The 21,682-nt window shown below is 47.8% G+C and overlaps 2 protein-coding genes across 2 annotated transcripts; one reads left to right on the forward strand and one right to left on the reverse strand.

The window, feature by feature from the left end:
• Nucleotides 1–3,643: 3,643 nt before the first annotated feature.
• On the reverse strand, nt 3,644–4,093 carry CALML3 (calmodulin like 3; the record flags this gene model as incomplete). The annotated part of the gene is made up of 1 exon (XM_084253291.1): nt 3,644–4,093. One exon carries the CDS (start codon nt 4,091–4,093, stop codon nt 3,644–3,646), a length of 450 nt encoding a protein of 149 aa, XP_084109417.1.
• Nucleotides 4,094–20,043: 15,950 nt separating this feature from the next.
• CALML5 (calmodulin like 5) lies at nt 20,044–20,493 on the forward strand (the record flags this gene model as incomplete). The annotated part of the gene is made up of 1 exon (XM_084253975.1): nt 20,044–20,493. The coding sequence occupies one exon, from the start codon at nt 20,044–20,046 to the stop codon at nt 20,491–20,493; it is 450 nt and encodes a 149-aa protein (XP_084110101.1).
• Nucleotides 20,494–21,682: the final 1,189 nt, after the last annotated feature.

Genomic DNA, 21,682 nt, shown 5'->3' on the forward strand with positions numbered 1-21,682 from the left:
TCCAGTCTGAGAACCTGGCTGCTACAGAAACAACCACCAGAAAAGCAGGATGGAGGGTAGGGTGGCAGGTGTGGGGGCCCAGACCTTCTCAGAGATAGTTATTCCCCACCCCATTCAGCTTCACTTTTTGGGGGAGAAACACACCTCGATTGCCCATTGCTTCTACCGATCACGGTGCAATCTCTAGCTCATACGTAAGCTTTAATTTTAAATTTCTGCAGCAGGAACAATGGAGTCATTTTTAGCTGGCTGGTTCAGGGAGGCTTTGAACGGTCCCTGGAATCTGTGAGGATAAACAGGAGCCGGCGGGGCTGGGTGGTGTTTGATTTAAAATTGGAAACACAGGAGCCAGAGGAGCGGCTTTATATAGTCTGGGAGGTCCAGGAGCCCTGAGCGTTGATTTATGAGCAGCTTGGTGAGAGCACATGAAAGCCGAGGTAATATTTACGCATTCCTTTGTCAGGATGGATGGAATGCTCTTTGGAACAGCAGTCAGATCGTGCCTTTTTGGGGGATGTAGAGAGGTTAAATCCAAATTATTCAGTGACTGGGAGAGAAAGGAAATATGGGTAAAGAGCTAGGCCTGCAAGTTTGTTCCAGAAGACACAGGGCACAGGAAGTGCTGAGTTGCAGGCCGGTTCCTCCTTCACACCCTCACAGTCTTCTACGATTAGGGGTTATTTGGAGGCTCCTTTCTGGCCTCCAGGCCTCCCCTCTCTACTCACCAATTCCAGAGCCCTGGACCTGGCAATTATGATGACCAATTTTTATGAATAAAGTACCTGTCTTGGTGTCTGGGGACAGCACAGGTCCTGCCAGTGTAGGGAGGAAGAAGAGTGAAAGGAGTGGGGTGTGGGAGGAGGCTGGCGTGTGACAGGGCTCGCTAGGTCTGGGGTGTCTGAGACCTGGCATGGAAGTCTATACTGGAAGGGGGTGTGGCTTCTGGCCACCTGTCAAGGCAGGGGACTCCCCCTGAATCCAGAGCACTGGCCCAGCTGCATCCCTCGGGCCTGATGCCCCTCAACCCTAACTTATCAGGTTTGGAGGGGGCCCAGCCACATGGCTGAGCAGGCTAATGACTGTGTGAATGAGAACGGATGATGGAAAATGTTTTTAAAAAATTGTGTTCAGAAAAATAAGGCCAAGGGAAGAAAGGAAGCATGTTCAACTCTGTGACCTCATCATATTTCTCACATAGACAGCAGAGACTCCATTTATTACCAATCTGAAGGCCCCAAAGGAATGTGTCTTTTACCTGAGTCCCCGTGTCAGGACAGCAGTGGTGGACACGCCAGGGTTGGATCAGAGACCTGTTGTCACATCTGTTTTAGTCTTGCTGGGCTCCCATCCTTCACTGTAACATCTAAGGGAGGGTCAGAGGCTTGTCAGGACGTCTTCCATAACATGCCTGGTTCCTGCCTGGACCCCAAGCATTTCCCACAAACAACTCTAAAGCCTGTTAAAAGGCTGCGATGTGTCCAATTACAGGATGATCTGCCTTGGATAACTGCCTGGTAGGCTGGTGGAAAGCACAAATTCTCTGCTAGCAGGAGTATTAGCAGCACTTGTGGAAAGAAAGTTCTAAACGCCAAATCTCCCAAAAAACAAGTGTGTGGCTACAGGACTGGTGCACACTGCTGGGAAGGGAGACTGAGCCCACCCCCTTCTTACCTCTGCTTCTTTCCCTCTGTGGCACCTAGGAGACCCCCATGAAAGACACTCAGATGGGAATCTTATTTGTCCCTGGGTCAAATGTGTCCATGTTTCTTGTGCCAGGTGGGGCCATGAAGAACCTCTAAAGCTGCTCTTCTGCTGAGGGAGCTGCAGTCCAGTGACATCCAGTCTCTCTGTCCAGCATTCATGGGGTTTGGCCTCAAGTTTCCTCCCAGCCCCCACTGTTGAGGGCTGCAGGGAGGATTAGCCCAAACAGGCCAAGCCAGCAAAGCCCACTGTCACCTCTTCCACCACTGGAAAGAAGCATTAAAATAGCATCGCACTGGGACCAGACCCCATCTGAGATGCCACCATTGTCTCTCCTCTCAGTTCTTGTCCCTTCTGCACCCTCATCTAGTCTCACTAAGCACCCAGTGCGTGCCGGACGTAATAATATTATTTCCAGTCCTCACTAATGCCGAGAGTGACCCTCTTCTAATCACTGGGTCACCGTGGAGGCAAAGGGACCTGGAGAAGCTGTGAGTGATCAGTAGAGACTTGGTCCCAAGGCCAGTTCGGTCACCACCAGTGGGGGATCTGGCATTGTTTTCTGAAGCTCTCAACTTTCTCTGCTAAGAGTAGCTCCCCCACGTGCTGGGAAGCACTGTGACTGCAGGTGCTTCCAGCTGAGCCACTCCCAGGAAGGGCTGTGTGTCTGCTGTCCTCATGGAGATGACCATAATTTGAGCACAGTCAGGCAGATGAAAGCCCAGTCTGTACATACCCGAAGTCCACGTTCTTAGTTTTACAGGAGAGGAAATGTGAGGGTGGCGAGGGGGGCATGGAAAAGCACCAATCTAGGATGGGCTGGCTACCTTGTGGCTGTCTCAGCACCACGGAACATTTCTGGTGAGCCCAACGTGGACTCCACCCACAAGTGACACCTCCCTTTCGGAACCAAACCTCTGACAAGGCCCTTTGGGGGCAAACAAGACTATAGTGTCTTCCCAACTCCCAAGCATCTCATGCATTTTTAACTAATCTACTACCAACAGGTCCAGTAAATATACAGTATTTACTTATCTATACTTCTTTCGCTGGCCCACCAATACAAGCTTCCATTGCATTTTCAAAAGCACACAAAAAATGGAGATTCCTGTCTCATTTAAATCCTGGATTAACAAGGATCATTTCAGTCAGAACCAGAAAAAAAAAAAAAAGAAAAGAAAAGAAAAGAAAGAAACATGATAGGAACACAACACAAGCTATTTATTTATGCCCCTGCAGTTTCCCCTCTCCCTTTGATTCAACGTTCCCACCATGAGGATAAACATAAACATGTTAGAACTGACCCCAGCTTTACTTGCAGCTTCAAAAGATGAATCATAGCAGTTTGGCAGAGACAGAGGGAATAGGCAAGCACTGGGTGGAAGGGCAGTGGTGTTTCTCAGGAGGCCCGATCCAAATGATTTAAGTCCCCATCACACCCCTCAGTCCGGGGCCGAGATTTGTCCCAACCCAGAATCCAATAATAGATGAAGCCCAGATTCCCCTGTGCACTGGGAGCTTATGGCCACCCTGGTCTCAGAGCCTGGTGCCTTGCAGGGGTCCTTCCCGGAGGGCTCTATGATGCCACACTGTGCCCTCCTGATGGCACCTTCTGGAGTCAGTGCAACATTTACAGTCCTTCTGCTCATTGTCCATTCAGTGATGTCACTTCTACCCCTGAGGGACGTAAGGCTTGCTGGCTTAGGAGCAGCTTGTGTCATTGTGGATGAGAAGAGGGCAGGGGGAAGGTTGACCAGATGGGAAAGAGAGATGCAGAGAGGCATATGGAATCAACCTTAGCTGCGAAGAAACAGTGTCCAGAGGAAGGTGGAGGAGGGAGGAAGCCAGGCCGGGTCTGAAACACTTGTAGCAGCCAGAGGCATGTCCCCAACAAAGTGAGGCTGGCCCTCCCAGGGGAGGTGGCAGCACTCCACCCCAGCCCTCACTTGGACACCAGCATGCGCACGAACTCCTCGTAGTTCACCTGCCCGTCCCCATCCACATCCGCTGCCCGGATCATCTCATCCACCTCCTCATCACTCAGCTTTTCCCCGAGCCTTGTCATCACGTGTCGCAGCTCCGCTGCACTGACAAAGCCGTTGCCATCCTTGTCAAACACACGGAAGGCCTCCCGGATCTCTTCCTCACTGTCCCTGTCTTTCATCTTCCGGGCCATCATTCCCAAGAATTCGGGGAAGTCCACAGTGCCGTTGCCATCCCGGTCAATTTCGCTCACCATGCTCTGCAGATCTGCCTCTGTGGGATTCTGGCCCAGGGACCGCATGACGGTGCCCAGCTCCTGGGTGGTGATCATACCGTCCCCGTCCTTGTCGAACAGGGAGAAGGCCTCTTTGAATTCAGCCAGTTGCTCCTCCGTCAGTTGGTCAGCCATGGGGAATTTGGGGGTGGTAGCAGGGTGCAGTCAGGGCTCCCCCAGCGCTGGAGGCCAGGTGTAGATGCTAGGGGCTGCCGGCTGGATGGCTTTCTAGCCCTGGCTTGACTTGCTGGCGCTTAAGAAGGAGCAGGGTTCTCCCTCACTGTGCAGACTCCCCCGCCCTGTGGTTGCCTGAAGGCCAGGTCCTGTTTAAACAGGAGTCCAGCACCAGGAACAAGGCCGGCTGGCTAATTGCGCTGACGCCAGCACCTGTGTGTGTGAAAGGCAGGCTGCTCTCCACCCTGCCATCACTCTGCTGTCAGGAACCTCCCAGAACACCTTCACTGTGGGTATGGGGGCAATCTTTGCAGATATCATTTTAAGTTTTTTCCTTTTTGAATTTTTCCTTTTCTCTCCTATCTCTCCAATCTTTATGCCCTTCACCAACAAAATAGCCAGCTCTGCAGATTTCCCCCCACTCTGTGGAGGTTTTGGCAGGAAGTTCGCTTTGCTTGAAAGGAACCCCCTTCCTTAGTCTTTGATTTCCACAGGCAGCAGGATTTTCAGGGGAGAATAAGGTTTTGTCTTTAGGTAGACGCACACTGTTTTCTTATCTTTAGAAAACATATGGATGGAGGAGAATTTCCTTCAACTTAATCATTCACTTGCTCATTCACAGATGCTTTTTGAAGGCTTACTTTGTACAGATATTGCTCTAGATGCTAGGAGCAGAACCATGAAGAACCCTCTCAGTCCTTTCTTAAGAAGCTTAGATTCCATCTGAGAGATTGCCAGTTCACAGCTAAACTACAAAGAAAACAAAGCAAGCTCATTAGATATTTCTGATAAAACACAAAACCATAGAACTAGAAGACAATGAGAGAATATCTGAATGACCTTGAGCTTGGTAATGATACTCAAATCCGAGGTTATCCAGTTTGGGTTGGGATGGGTTTAGATATATCAAAGGCACAATTCACGAAAGAGAGGATTGATAAATTAAATGTTATATTCTAAACGTGTTCCCGCCAAATTCATATTTTGAATTCTAACTCCAAAGATACATTCATGAAATAATACAAGGGTAGTAGCAGGAGGCAGAAAGAGAGCCAAAGACACAGTCACGGAACTGGCAGAGGACCCAGGGCTGCCACATTGAGAGAAATCATGTCTGTGACAGTCTTGCTGGTGGGTGAAGACTTCAAAGCTAGGACATGGTTTTGCTTCTTGCCTTTGTCGTCTACAAAAAAGGAAGTGGGCAGCAGGTGTCTGCAGGTTTGTGGGTCATGGCGTCTTGGATCAAACAGCCAGCTTCCCATGAGCTTTCTTCAAAAAAGCCACATTGAAAGGACTCAGAAAGAATTTTAGAGTTACTCGTGACTCATAAAGCATAGTATTGCAATGGGCTAAATTGTTGCAACTTGCTAGTTAGGAAATTGTGAGGGAGGGAATGTGTTTTACTTCCTTGGTTTCTGCAGTCTTTTCCGGTAGTATCTCACTAACATTGATTTCTTTCCCTAAATATGCTCTTGACTTTAGAACCCATTTAAACCTTTGAAATTAATTGAGAACTCCAAGGAGCTTTCCTTTATGTGGGGTATATCTATCACTGTTTACTAGGTTTGAAATTAAAACAGAAAATTTTAAATGTTTAAGTATATCTTATATACTTATTTGTAAGTTAAAAATAAAGACCAGTAGGGCCTCCCCGGTGGCGCAGCGGTTGAGTGCTGGGTTGTGAAGCTGCCCGCAGCCTCTGCAGTGCCGGTTTGATCCCCGGCTGCTCCCTGGCCACCGGAGGAGGGTCCCACGTGGCGCGCAGACCTCTCCTGCCGCCCGCTGCTCCCCTCAGCAGTGTACTTCGGTCCTTCTGCCTGCTCTGCTCCCTGCTCTGGCTCTGGTGAATTCTCTCACCCTCCCGCGCTTCTGACTGTACCCAGTGTTTGTATGAATAAATAAATAAATAAATATTAAAAAAAAATAAATAAAGCCCAGTACATGCTAACATAAATAACAAAGTTTTATGAAAATTTATTCCATTTCTGCAGCCTATAACATTATAAACCAATGTTACTTAAATAAAATTTAAAAAAGTTATTTCCAAAACAAAAAGTAAGGAGAAAAGTAGCATTTAAAAGCAACATTGCAAATCTCTACCATCTGGCTTTCATACTGTGGTAAATGTTGTTTCTAAGTATGTGATAATTCAGCTTCACATGGATAAGATATGTAGTTGGAAAAAGAGAGAGCGTTTAGATGACCCTTACCATGTAAAAATTTGACAAAAGATAGTTTCTGAGAGGTTAGTTGTAGTATGGGAACTGAAACCATGTCGATGTATTTTCAGTCTGTTCTACTGAAATCCATTGGTCACTCTTGTGCTTTGAATGGCTCTTCTACCCATGCATGATTTTACAATGTCATGTATTGGTCATTGGAAAATATTGGTTTACTGAGTTCTGCAGATCTTCCAAAGGTTAAATCACTGCATATATTGTCTTCATCAATTTGGGCTGCTATAACAGAAAACCACAGACTGGGTGACTTATTAACAGCAGAAATTTATTTCTCACAGTTTTGGAGGTGAGAAATGTGAGATCAGGGTGCCAGCATGGGCAGGTGGGGGCCCTCTTTGGGTTGAAGACTTGTTGTACCTTCATATGGTGGAAGGGACAAATGAGCTCTCTGGAACCTCTTTTATAAAGGCATTCATCCCATTCATGGAGCCTTCACCCTCAACAGCTATCACCTACATGGTTCCCACCTCCTAATATCATCTCTTCCGGGAGTTAGGATTTCCACATATGAATTTTGGGGAGACCCAAACATTCAGACCATAGGGTACCTTTACAATATAGTATTTGTGGATTAACTTCATATTCACAGAGCAATTACAGAGAAAGCAGTAGTAGGCACTTTCATTTGTATTATTACGTATCTCCATATTTCAGATGAGGAATATGAGAATTAGCAAATAAGTTAAGGTCAAAAAACCAGCAAGGTGGGCCCACCCTGGTGGCACAGGGGTTAAGCACTGCACTATGGGGCAATCCGCAGCCTCTGCAGCACGAGTTCGATCCCCGGCCTGCTAGGGAGCACCCCACATGGTGCAGCAGACCTCTCTTGTCTCGCCCTCTGCTCCCCTCAGCAGTGTATTTCAATCAGTCTGCTTGTTCTGTTCCCCACTCTGTCTCTGGTGAATCCTCTCACCCCCTGCATCTCTGGCCTGTACCCAGCTCTTGTATGCATAAATAAATAAATCTTTTAAAAAAAAAAATCCAGCGAGGTGAAAATTTAGATGGGAACTAGATCTTTCAGTTCCTACAGTCCCAGTCAGCTTCTGTTTTCTGCAGGTTTTCACCCACTCAGTCTTCTGCTTTCTTATTTGGCAGCTACAGAATATACTGGAGAAGCCTGGAACTGATATGCTAGAGAGGTCTACCAGTGCAGGTAGAGAGCAGTGTGCTTGTTGATACAGACCAGACTCTAGACTTTCCTTCCCCAGCACCTCAGGTATCCAGTTTCCAACATATCACTGCTATTGCAGAGTTTAATAGCTACCTCTAATTAATCTGATAAAAACAGACTTCTTGATCTCTTTCGGAACCTGCTTTGTGTGGTCTTCCTCTTCTCTAAAAAAATATACTCAATTTACTTTTGTTCAGACAAAACCTTAGAGTCATATTGTACTCCTCCCTTTCACTCCCACTACCCCACCAACCTTTCAGCTTTATCTTACACATTCTCTGCATCTCCAGGCAGGACTGTTGCAACAGCCTCATAATTGAGTTCCTTTTAATGTTATAATTTGGTGTATGTCATTTCCTGCTCAAAACCCTATAATAGCCTCTCTTCAGAGTTCAGGTAAAATCCAAACTCCCTGCAGTGACCTCTTGGCCCTCTAAAACTGTTTCCTGCCTTCTTCACATTCTCATCTTCAACATGATGCTCCAGCAACATAGGCCTTTGTGTTCCTTGAACACTCCCAACCTGATTTCCACCTTAGTATATTTGCATGAGCTGCTCTGTCTTTCTGGACACTGTCTCCAAACTTAAAGCTTCTGCTGCTTCTTGTCACTTCAGCTGAATATCAAAAATACCTTCTTGTGAGACCTTCCCACCGTCAACTTTTAATTAGACCTTCTCCTCTACAACATCATTTCTATTTTATTTACTTTATAACTCACCACTCTTATATTAAGTCCAACTGTTCATTTATTTACTTGTTTGTTTTCTATTTCTTCTCATTTACATTTCATAGGAGGTAAAGCTTCTACTAATTTCTTTCCCTGTCAAGTCCTTTGAGGTGGGGACAGACCCTATGCCTACTAGACCACAATCTATAGTTCTAAATGGATGGAGTGCAAGAGGACCACGTTGTCATGAAAAATTAGTGCTGTCTCCCCCTGCACAAAGACAGCTGGAACAGTGTCTTCTATTTCCTCCTCTGGTTCAGAACCTCTGCCGTATGCCTTACATGGTCTCCCCAAGTTCCACTGTGCTTGGGTTTGCTGAGTGGCTTTGTGAGGACTTGTTTCCTCTGTTTTGACCTTAGGAGCACCTCCTGACATCTACCCACAGCTTGTTCTTTGTTTCACATCTCCACACTGACCCTAGAAACTCCCCCATCCTTGTTGACCTCATTTGTGCTGCCTGGGCCCTAGGACGGTGGACTTATGCTCCCAACTCCTGGCAAGCTGTGTGGTCATGTGGCACTTTTATCTGACTAGCTCTTTATTATAGTCACCACCCTGGGGCCCTGGCACTTTAGAGGCCAGAGGCCAACGGAAGAGATAAAGGCAGGGGATCCAGGGTGAGGCAGGACTTCTCTTCTTAGTCAGGGGTACAAGGAGGTGTTTGGAAAGATGAATTTCCCTCTCAAAGTCAAATTTACAAGATAGACAGTCAACCAGAGTCAATCTAGAGGATCAGGTGGAGAGACAGAGGTGAGGGTTCAGAACAGGCAAGGGTCCTGGGAGCCCATCCACTAAGCATGGTCAAGAGCACGCTTGCTAGGACCGCCACTTTCCCCCTTATGGGTGGGGCTTCTTGTGTGATTTAGGGCTAGCTGGGAAACATGCAGAAGGAAGAATTAAATAGCTCCTTGGGGTCCCCCTCATTCCAAAGCACACATCCATCCCAGGGTAATCTCCTTGGCTTGCTTTTGTCTCAGGCTACCTTCTCATTTGATCTTCGATCTGGTGAGACTTTGGAGTCATTGGTCTCAGCAGCAGACGTACCTACTTTCTGTCAGGTTCTCCCTACATGTCTTATAGAAACAACCTGATGCCTGAATTTGCAGCATTCTCAGTGTGTGTTTCTCTGGAATCTGCATCTCACAGTCTAATAATGTGACAGTGATATAGACAAACAGGACATAATCATGAGACATTAAAAATATTCTTCAAGCTTGTATGGGGACAGCAGTGGCATTTATACTTGGTGTTAACCAGTTACTTGTGCTTTTTTTTTTCTTTCGAAGGCCAGGATATGCCCAGCAGTACATTCTAACTTGCAATGATCATGGGGTGAAAAAACACTTTCCTATCACCCTAATTGCCAGAAGATCTTCTCTCCAACAGTGGGAATGAAGAATCCTGGATCTTCCCTTCTAATCATACCTTAAATGGCTCCCCAACAACGGCACAGGGGCCAGCCCTTCCAATGACTTGTGTCAGTCTGTATGAATCATCAAGGTTTCTACAGTGCTGCCTCATCTGACTATCATTTAAGTTCACCCTGATCATTGTTCTGGTTGGAGTGTGAGTTGCTTAATTGAAATCTGATAAGTAACCAGACAGACCATCCCATAAAAGCTGATACCTGACTTGAAAGCACCTGAGCTGGTGGGGCTGCTGCCTCCCGTTTGGTCATAAAGTGGAGGAGTGGTTTGATTTTATAATCCTAAGCCCCACCTGCAGAATGAGGTTTGTCAAGTGTCAAAGAAGTTGAACAATCAGATTGAGTTTCCTGGGTCTTCTTGGGTCAATGTGTCCTCATGTCATGTCCCACTGCCTTTGCCAGGTGACTGGTGCATGAAGCCAGTCCCTAGGGGTGCCCACCCTGTGCTGAAACCATGTTTCAAGTGCCATTACCTCCTGAGGGGCCAATTATAAGGTCAGTGCCGTCAGCATCTCAGAATGCCTCCATCACTGTGCTCACATAGAGGGGACAACAGTGACATGAAAGTGAGCTTCATTTAATGCCCAAGAGCCAAGTTGATTAAATCAAGATTAAATTCTCAGGCCAAACAAAAGCAAATTAGTAATCAATATCATGATACAAACAACTAAACAAGTAAAAGAAAAATCTCTTCCTGGACTTTTTTCCTGGGAAAAGGTGACTTTTTAAATAATGTATGCCAGGAGTGGGGACTTTTCCAAAGTAACTTGCCACACTCACTTGGTGCCTTCCCAGAACTGGGGAGCAAGTGGGGGTAGTGGGCTGGCCCTGGAGGGGGATGGTAGGGACAGAGCAGGGAGGGAAGCATGCTGGTTCTGGAGGAGTTCACTTGTATGACTCATCAGTCTTTCAAACTCTATATTTGCTGTTTTGAAAAAAATATATCAACAGAGCAGAAACTATTAAATGAGGTGATACTGTCCAGGGGTGAGGATCACATGCCTCAAATCTTGTGATTCTAAGATACATTTGAAATCCAAACAGGCTTGTCTGTGACTTTAAGCCTCCATAACCATCACAGTGTGGTAATTATCTAAAAGAGATAGAGCTGATCTTCCCCGAAGGATGTGGAGCTCACTGAGAGGCAGGAAAACATTTGTTCCAAGTCCCAAGCCTTTGAAGTTTATGATTGTGATGAAAACCTTTTCATTTCATACAGGAAGACACGTGTGTGTGTGTATGTGTGTGCACGCGTGCGCGTACACACACACACACGCACACATTTCAAGTGTTCCTGTGCACACATTTACTTGCTAGTCAGCACATGAGGTGTGGAAGAATGAAGAGGATTTGTAGCATGTGCCCAGCGCCTGGGTAAGTGGTTTGAGGAGGCAAGGCAGTTCAGCAAACTAGTTTCAGCTTTACCAGCACTCACTTAGGAGCTCATTCCTACCCAGTGGTTTTAAATGTGCTATTTGAAACTTTGGATTATGCAAAGCTTCTTTCTCCTGAGATCATGACCCAGTAAAACCAAGAGGCTGAGGTCCAGTCCCAATTCTGAGAGAGCTATCAACAGAACACCTGGTCATGGCTCTGTGGATCCATTTCTGCATTTGTGCATGGAGGACAGAGCTCTCAACTCAACTCTCAGGGAACATGGAGATGATCAAAAGAGCCTCACCAGGACCAAGTGCTGACATCTGAGAAGAGGCCAGGTTTGGAGACTCAGAGAAGGAGGACAGTCAGAAGTGAAGCCATCAACCTGGAGGTGGGAGAAGTGGAGGGGGAAGGGGAGTGAGACCCAAGGGACTCAGTGGAGAAGCACAAAGGCCCTGGCATGAGCAAGGAAGGGGGTGTGTGTGAGACTCTTCCTTCTAGGTGGGACATACCAAGGTGAGCATCAGCTGCTGGATGCTGCTTGATGATGGGTGAAGGAAGAATAAAACATGTTCAAGAATTAGAATGGGGCCTCCCTGGTGGTGCAAGGGGTTAAGCACAGCACTGTGAAGCTATCTGCAGCCTCTGCAGCACGAGTTCAATCCCTGGCCAGCCAGGGAGCGACCCACATGGTGCAGCAGATCTCTCCTGACTCGCCCGCTGCTCCCCTCAATCTGCCTTTTCTGTTCCCCACTCTGTCTCCGGTGAGTCCTCTTGCCCCTGCAACTCTGGCCTGTACCCCAGTTCTTGTATGCACAAATAAATACATCTTAAAAACAAAGAATTAGAATGAAGAAGGGAGATCAACAACAACAAAGAAGTAAGGGAAAGAGCGGGCATGTGATGGACACAGCTTTCCTTGGAGGAGGGGTGCTCAGGAAGACAAAGACATGGTGCTATGAGACTGTGTGTTCCAGGGTTCCCAGGTGGAACATACTCGGGCGAGGGGATCTTTATTATGAAGCATGTGAAGCTGGATCCAGGCACTGATCTGAAATGGCCATATTCCTTGGAAAAGAGAAGTTTGATTAACAGTGAATTTTGTTCGGCACAGTGAATCAGGAGAAAGAACTTTAGATGCTGGCAGAGCTTTGGATTTTTCTCGCTCATTTATTGGCCCATGCACGCATTCATTATGGTCCACTCAAGGCGGTTGCAGCTGTGAATCGACAGGGCTAGCACCATAGTGGGTCCGAGAACACGGGACAGTGGTGACTGCCCCAGAGTTCATGGGCTAGTCATGCATCATGAACACCCCTGCAGGTGCTCAGAGGATGCATTGACACTACAGAGGAAGCTGGGAAGATTTTGCTGGGAGGAAATGTTGTCTGAGCTCCATTGAGTAGGAGCCAGGGCAGGGCGCACATGGGGGTGGTGAGGAAGGCTGTGTTTAGGCCTCAGAGGCACACAGCACTCAGCAGGGAGGGCAGGGTCGGCTCATAGAATTGCCAGCCTGAAACCTGAGGAGGTTTCTGCCAGAGATGGCAGGACCTGAAAGAAACACTGCTGACCTGAGAGATGGGAAAGATGAGTCCAGCGCAGTTCTGCTCCCCATCCTGAATTTCCACCGCCCCTCCTCTATCCTCACCTAGACCCAAAGGCGTCCAGCCTGCTCTGAGTTCTTCGGAAAGTAGGGGTGAGTGCTGGGATTGCTATTTCACTATGTAGATGGTAGGAAAGTCAGCCTTTGTGTGTCTCCCGTGTGCATGCAGAGAGCATGTTCCTGTTAGCTCTGGAGAGCAGTCACTTCAGCTTCCTGAGGAGTTGGGTCTGAGCAGCACCTGGCCCAGGTGCTGCCAGGGCAGAGGGAAGAGGGCTCTGGAGAGAAGGCCTGGGCAGGTGCCATTTTCAAATGAAAGAGGAAATGTAGAGTGGGGGGCAAGGTGGGGCTGGGTGGGGTACTTCCACAGGAGCAAGAGTCCCCCAGGCTACAGCTCTCACTCCCATCCCCACCCAATAGCTCCTAAAAATGGAATAGGGAGTGGCGAAACTATGGCTTCCCTGTCTATGTAAAGTACACCTGGGGGAAGGAATTTCCATGCGTCTTAGAAAAAATGTTAGTGCTGGAGGATGCAAGCTCTGAACCCAAATATTTAGGGATGGTTTAGAAGCCTTTAGTCCTAAATGAAGATTATTTCACTGTAAATGGTATATTTGGAATATACTTGAAAAGAAAATAGGTAGAATAAATAATAGGATTTATGTGCAGGAAAAAAGAATAAACATAAAAGAACATCTGGCCTTTCTGATCATGCACATTAAGAGAATTAAGCTGTCACTGGGGGTGGGGGCAGCTGAGATGATGAGGAGTCTATTCTATTCTAGACTAGAAAGACATTAAAAGTGCAATAAACTGGAGGGTCAAGGGTACTGAGAAAGCACTGTTCTTTCTTCAAGACGCCAGAGAGTGGTTGATCATATTTTTAAAAATGTGAAGAAAGTTCTTAAAGGCTAAATATCTTTAAAAAATAATTGTCTCCACATGTTTAATGGCAAGAACAAACATTTATTTATTTATTTATCTTTTCTTTTTTTTCTTTTTCTTTTTTTAAATTTTATTTTTATATTCCCCATACAATTGCAACCCCCTTATTTTGACCCCAACCCCTCCTTTCCCCACCCCCACCCCCCATAGAGTGTCTCTGGTTCATAGTTGTTTGCTGATTTTGATTTTTTCTTTCTTATAGTTATTCTTTTTCCTGGTCCCTTATTTAGGTTTTCTAGATTCCTGCTATGAGTGAGACCATCCGGTATTTTTCTTTTTCTTTTTGGCTTATTTCGCTGAGCATGATCCCTTCTAGCGCCATCCATGTTGCTGCAAATTGCATGTGTTTATCTTTTTTGAATGCTGAGTAATATTCCATGGTGTATATGTACCACATCTTCTTGATCCAGTCATCTATTTTTGGGCATTTGGGTTGTTTCCAAAGCTTAGCTATTGTAAATAGTGCTGCTATAAACATAGGGGTGCAGGTGTTTTTTTGGAATTGATGTTTCTGTGTCCTTTGGGTAAATACCTAGGAGTGGAGTTGCTGCATCATATGGAAGCTCTACCTTTAGTAGGTAAGAACAGACATTTAAAGGAAAAAAAAGGTGAAGAAATTGGAATGAATAGAGTGGGAGGGAAAAAACCCAAAGTTCAAACAGTAGATTTGTGTAGCCAAAAACAAGGTTAGCAAGAGAAAGATGGTCAAGCAAGAATCAAAGGGCATCCTGTCATAGAATGTTCCAGAAGATAAGAGGATAGTGGTAGGCGTCAGTAAAGCAGAATGATGAAGGATAAAGCATCCTTTAGCGATGCTAAAAGGATATTGCAGATAACAGAGTCTTCATGAAACCATTTCCCTGGATTTCACAGACATAGGTAAAGAATTGTACCCAGTGCACTTACCAACTTACCTAATTTAAACTATAAAATGAACCGATCCAGGTGTGTGTGTGTTCAGGAGTCTGTGCTTCATCCAGTGTTCAGGTTCATGCAACCTCAAAGATTTAGGAACTTGTCTTGAATCCAGGAATATATTAGGAGCACTGAGGCCACCCTCAGAGCAATTGATTAATTACTGCTTTTTAGATTAAAATTGCTGATTATCAAAGTTAGGTAACTCTTTTTGCCCTGGCAACTTGGAGTACTGCCTTAAAGTATGTCAGTCTTAATACCTATGAAATGAAGAGGGGCCACAGGGCATACTGAGCAGAGATCCATGCAGGAAGAATTGCAAATGCAATTCAGGAGGTGGAAATGAGGGCAGACACACCTGTCCGAACCCCCGTGGTAGAGCTACGTTGTGACAACACTGCCGGCACACCCATCATCCCAAACCACTAGAGTGATATTCCAGTTCATTCATTTAAAACGATGGGAAATAAACCTGTAATGCTTACTAGAAGGAGTTCCTTCCAAGACATTAAAATTAAAATGCTTCATGTTTACAGGGCTGTTTCAGTTACCTGAAAAATACCTTATTCAGCACACTTCTTGCAGTAAGTGCTGGCTATAGTGTCATTGTCATAAGGTTCTGAGCAGGCCTGGAGCTGGGACAGAGAGATGAGTGTCCTGACAAGCTCCAGGTGTGTAATTGGCCAAAAAAGGGAAGGACGGCACCTGCAGCCACCCGACAAGTCTGGGCAAACTGGGCACTGAACACACAGCAACCCCTGCCAACAAGCAGCGCTGAGTGCAGAGCACCCAGAACACACACACGTGATGCCTCTTCAGGACGTAAATCCAGGAGGTGACCCTGGCAGTGCAAGAATCACACCATTTACAGTAGAAAGGTGATTGCTACCTTCAAAATAGGTCATTTCCTGTAGGATGATGTTCATCCACCGATTTTGCTCAACAACCTAGAACACATGCTAATGGCAGGCACTGAGCGGGGCAGATACAGCCCCAGCACCAGTGAGACCTGGAGTTTAACTCAGTGCAAGACTTTCTGAGAACCTGGAACAGCCAAAACCCTGGTCAGTTTTGAGGATGCTGATTTTTTGGCTTGGAAGAAGCCGCCTAGAAGAAATGAAACTCTGCCCCTACACCTGTCAGAGAGCTGGCGCTGGGGTGCGTGGGGCAGGAATGACAGTGATCACTCCACTTGACTGAGTTTACTTTCTGCTGGGCACTGAGCAAATATTTTCCCTGCAGCTTCTCTAGTCCCCTCGGCACCTCACGGGGCAGGCACTGGCATCAAGTCCTTATAAGCTGGCAGTGATTCAGGAAGTGAGGTCACCTGCTCAGGCTACACAGCATCTGATACAGGGAGCCAGACCTACACCCCACAACTTCCTGTTCCAAAGCCAGTGATGTCGCTGCATGCTGGGGCACCTCTGTGGGGAATGTTTTGTTGGGGGGTGCTGAAACCGTGGGATTTGAGCCTATCCTCTGTGAAGGGGCACAGTCAAAAATGCTCCCATTTCTAGTGCTCATGACTCAACAACCACTGAGGGTGATTCTGTGGAGTTGGGGGGTCTCAGAAGATCTGAGCTGCAGATGTCTCCAAGGACATTCAGAGTGACACCCACAAGGCTCTTTTGTTGTTCCCTGGAGTGGGATCTCCCAGGCAGGGTCAGGCGCCAACCTCATGGAGACTGGCTCAAGGCTGAGGGAAAAGCCGGTTCCCACAAGTCAGAGAAGCCTGAGGCTTCTCCCAGACTTGTCCTACTGGTTTCTCACTAGGTTGCGCCCACAAAGCCAAACAGTAATGAGAGTGCTAGGGTGTGTTTGTTCCTGGGGTCAAGCTCGTGTGAAAGTTAGGGCTGGCTTCAGTCATTTGAACTGAACTCTTGAGCAGAAAGACAGTCCCCCACATGCCTCCTCCCAACACACACACACAAAAATCAAGTTCACACACATACATTCTGTCTCTCTCCTACACTCATACACACACATATACTCTCCCCTACGCTCAGATGCTCACACACTCACATACTCGTTCCCACACACTCAATGCTCAGACTAACACACATTCTCTTTCCCCACACTCACTCACACACACAAGCACACTTACACGCATACTCACACACTCTCTCCTCCATAGTCATACAGATATACAATTCTCTCACACACTCGTCCTCATACACAGTCATGCCACTGCACAAGGCAGTATGCCTCTGTGATGTCCTCAGGACCAGCCAGCCTTGGAGTCTTCCTCCTTCCTACGACGTCTGCAGTGTCCTCCCCACTCCTCAATAAAGGGGCCCTCTTCACCTCCAGCACCGCTGTCAGTCTCACTAGAAGACTCTGGGTTTCCGTGGCAGCAGTGTCTGGGAAGTAGTCTGAGGAGCAGAGAGGGAATGAGTCCAGTGGAGTAGCTGGCATCCACCAGGTAACACTGAATTGACTCAAAGCTTCTCCAGCAAAGTTGCCCCTTCTGCTCTCCCAAACCCACCCATCACCTCTTCAGGTCCTGGGTACTCCTTTCTCAGCAAGCCGAGCCCTCTGGTTGAGCACCATCTCTTCATCCTAAACAGCCCAGGGTGGCAACCTGGGGGGTTGTGGTCCATTCTTCTCTGCTCTCTCTGGGCCTTCTGTACACGCTTCTTACGTGTCCCAAGGGCTCAGCGGTAGGAATCTGAGCAAAGGATGGTCCCCCAAGCCCTGGGTCCCCACTCCCATCACATGCTGATGCCTTCTGGGAGGTACAGCTTGTGGATACCTTTTAGCCAAGCAGACGCCATGAACACCAGATACTGGTCCTCTTCCATTCCCTCCAGAGGGATGTGTGGGCTCCACACCCAGGCTGCTATGTGTGAAACCAGCTGAGGAGGGGGGCTGATCAAACTTGAGTGGGTTTTGGCACCAACGAACGCTGTGTTGTTCTGAGTTGGATTGTCAGATGCCCTGTGGTGTTGGTCACCCATGAGTGGTTGTCCCCACAACAACCCCCAGAGGAGGGAGAACAAGACCCTCACAGGGCTGAGTCTGTGAGCTGACTGCTCCCGTTTAGGCAGGAGGCTGGACAGGAAAGAGTGAAAAAAAGATGCCAATGTTGATTCATACTGTGGAAAGAGAGGATCCAAAATGGCAGGCGGTGGATGGAGATGTGTGGACCAGATTTCTGCTCTGTCCCCAAATCATTGGGTGGAGCTGGGCACAAGACTTTTACCCCTGAGACTCCATCTCTGTACAGAGTGTGATGAGCATGATGGGAATGATGACCATTTCCCGTCTAGGATGACGCGGGATCTCCTTCTAACTGTTGCTCTGAGTGCAACTGTCAGGGCTGGAACCACAAGTTCTAATGTTCAGAGCCTTGGACTAATGCGACTGAATCTTCCAGATATATATGCTTAATTTACCAGTTTAATCAAGAAAGATTTAATAACAAAATTGACGGTGAGCTTTCCCTCAAAGAGATATTTTCTTTGGAGTTGGCTTACATCACAGTAACCCACCTGTTACCAAACATGAAGGTTATCATAGAAAAATAACTCTTTCCATTCATCAAACATTCTTTGATCATTGATCCTGAATGCCCTGCTTGGATATGGTGGATGTATTATCTTGTTTTGTAGATGAAGATAATGAAACACAGATCTCAAGTCAGTGATAGAGCTAGAACCAAGAACCCAAGTTTCCTGATGGTGTCTGCAAAGCTCTCCATCATTTACAATGTGTTTTTTTAATGCCAAGGGAAAAGAATAAGAAAACATGAATCATCTTGGCCTATTAATTGTAAGCCCTGCTAATAAGATGGGAGGCAAGGAAATCTAAAATATAGGTTTATGTCTTCAAATATTCTTAAACAAATAAAGGTAAGAGCTGGGCTGGCCCCAGTGGTGAGGAGCTCCACCCTTCCCTGGCTGCCCGAGAGGCAAGAGCTTCCTGGGGCCAGGCTCTAGGGTGGACCCACATCATCCTCCTGATCTGGTCGTGAGTTTCATTGAGAAATTTGTTGCTCAATGTTTGCTGAGGCCTCTGTGCAATTCCAACACAAAGACAAAATAGCAATCCTTTTTCAAGATGTCTTCGTGGAGCCAGTTAGACAACTGGAATTTTCCCCTTTGCTACATCTGGCACCTGGGACTTGGGCTGGACTGGGAGGTGGCGTGTCGAAGGGTGGGTGGGTGTTTCACCTGGTTGCCCTCTGAGGACGGAGGGGGTCTTCTGTCTGTTTGATGGGCTGAACTAGAAAGAGGTAGAATTTATAACAGTTCTCAGAAGACTGGAGGAGATTGTTCCTTTTGTATAGGCAGAGTTGAGGGAAGTCATGGGAATTTGTTCGGCTGGAGAGGGGATGTTCCTCTTCCAACTGTGGGTCTCACTGCCAAAGACTTGGGGAGAGTCCCCATGGACTGAGCTCTTGGTCTGCTCTAGGCGGTTTTCCTCTCAGGATTCTTTCTGTGAACTGCTTAATTAGTGGGTCCAGGGAGATTCCCAGATTAGGCTTCCCTACTTAGGAGTAACTCTTAGAACAACCTCCGGCGAGGTTCCGTTCAAAGTTTCGGTCATGGCTTTCTCCTTCCTCCCAGATGCTCAGCATCTTGAGGGGCTGGTCTACACTGGCCTAGTGCTCCCCAGTCCCCTCTGTGAATGTCAGCACCCTACTCCATCTCGGGGTCTTCAGAAAACCTTAGACTTCACAACAGAATGGACTCAGAGGGTCAGGGAGCTGGAGGAGAAGTATTCAGTGGGGATAAGAAATCTTTTCCTCACCACTGAAATCACACTTAGAACAATCATTTAATAAATGATTCTCAGCATGCCCTGTGTGCTGGGGTCTGAATGCAACCTGTCTCCTTGCTTTCTCAATGCTAAACGCCGCTAACCTCTTCATCTGGTGATCTATTGACCACCCTGGACTGGGAATTTGATGACGCCCATGGCTCCAACCTGAGACTCGTCTCTACTGCCATCTGTCCTCACCAGCCATGTCCTGCTGGACAAGGGCTGGGCAGCAGCTCTGAGAGAGGAGCAGGACCACTGAACAGCCCTCCTATTTCCTCCAGGGTCTGCTGTATCCACTAAGGCAGCTCTCTTCCCTGCCCACCCTTGGGCTCTGTAAATTGGGAAAACCATTTGGACGCCCCCAGCTTGGCCAGAGGGCTGTGCAGGAGTCACCAGCACAGGATGCATCTGGAGCAGCATGGTTGCCATTGGGGACAGCCTCCCATGCTGACTCCCTCAGATTCTTGAGGGCGTGCCCTGCCTCTGGTTCCTGCCTTTCTGGTCTCCAGCTGGTCTGTCCCTCCCTGGGAGGAGGATTTAGCCTGAGGGCATGGGGAGGGTGGGGATCCTTTCTCCTCCCTTTGCTCTGACTATAGAAAAGGGGGGTTCCCATCCCATAGCAAGTCTGCAGTTGAAGCTCAGCTCTCAGACAGACGCAGCCTGACATCCTGCTGGCGGTTCCAGCTCTGACCTGAGCCCTTGAGCTACTGACAGCAAGGTTGGAAGCTCAGAGAGTGTCGGTGACATGGCTGATCAGTTGCCCAGCGAGCAGGTGGCTGAGTTCAAGGAGGCCTTCACCCGGTTTGACACGGATGGAGATGGCAAAATCAATGTCCAGGAGCTGGGTGCCGTGATGCAGGCCCTGGGCAAGAATGTCTCAGAGGAAGAGCTAAAGGAGATCATTGCCCGGGTGGACACGGATGGTGATGGTGCCATCAGCTTCCAAGAGTTTCTGGCAGAGATGGCCAAGAGGATGAAGGCTGGGGGCAGTGAGATGGAGCTGCGGGAGATCTTCAAAGTCTTCGACCAGAACGGTGATGGCCACATCAGTGTGGATGAGCTCAAGCAGGCCATGGTCAAGATTGGGCAGCCAATGTCCCAGGAGGACCTGGATATGATGATCCAACAGGCTGATGTGGACAAGGATGGGCAGGTGAACTATGAGGAGTTCGTGAAAATCCTCACCCAGAAGTGAGACCTGGCTGGGGCCTAGCCTGCTGACTCTGATCTTTGTGTCTTTGGGGCCCCTGCTGCTGTGGTGGCCCCTGCTGGGTTGTGGGTGGGAAATTGCCTCCCCGTGGGAAAGCCTTCGCTCTCTGGGGCCTGGGGTCTGCACTGTGGGGGGCCATGTGAAGCCCCCTCTGACTGGCAAGACCCCAGCCTGCCCTACCTCTTACTCTAAAGTAAAATGAAATGGGGGGGTGTCTCACAGGGTTGTTGTGAAGAACCCCAAAGCTATGTGGTGGCCGCAATAAAGGAATGTGAGCTCTAAAGGTATTTGTTGGTGCCTGATTGTTTGATTGAAAAGGGGAGAGTTGAGGGTCCAGTTGAGGAGTCTGGGAACCTTTCACATCCCGCCCTTTCACTGGCCATGGTGGGAGGATTGACTTGAGAAGGCCAGGCAGGTGGCCTCCCTTCTGATGCCCGAGGAAGAGGAAAGGTGTGGGTATGGGGACTGGATGGAAGAAGCGTGTTGCTTTGAGTCAAGGGTCTGCCTGAGCATCTAATTCAAGACCAGTGGCCTAAACCTGGACCCCAGGACCAGGGGATGCTGCTTACACCACAAATAATACTGTTCTCATCCACTGCACATAACCAACTGTTTTTGAGGTTAAAGAAAATGTGTGCGTGTGTCCTGTGCTTGAGATACAGCATCTTACAGATTAAAAAATGACAAGGTGGTGGCACTGGAACACTGAACTTATTTTACCAGGATAAAGGCTGGTCTGGAAGTGGTGGTGGTGGGGATGCGGGTGACACTGGAGTGGAGTCCAGGTTAGGATGGAGGATGTTTCCTTCCACCTGGAGAGATTTCTCCCTCTTTAGTTTCAGCCAGAGCACCCCACAGCTCCTTGGCCCTTCTCACTACAGCTTCTTCCTGGCCTGTCTGTGAATTGGGGGCTTTGGAGCTGCTCCCCAGTCTGTAGTGTGTCCATGTAGGAGCTGGGAGGAGTGAGGAAGAAGGATGGAGATGCCAGTGGCTGCTCCCCTCCTCAGATGTCATGCAGAGCCACTCTTTGAACTTGGGGTTGCTGTTTTCCTGTGTAGTTAAAGAACTAGACCCATTCTAGGCTGCTTGTCACGACTGAGTTCCCAAGGTTCCCTCTGTCCTGCTTCTCGGAGATGGTTTAATCTGAGCTCATCTTCCACGTGAGGCCCAGGGT

The sequence above is a fragment of the Talpa europaea genome, assembly GCF_964194135.1.
Source record: "Talpa europaea genome assembly, chromosome: 14".
Classification (NCBI taxonomy): Eukaryota; Metazoa; Chordata; class Mammalia; order Eulipotyphla; family Talpidae; genus Talpa; species Talpa europaea.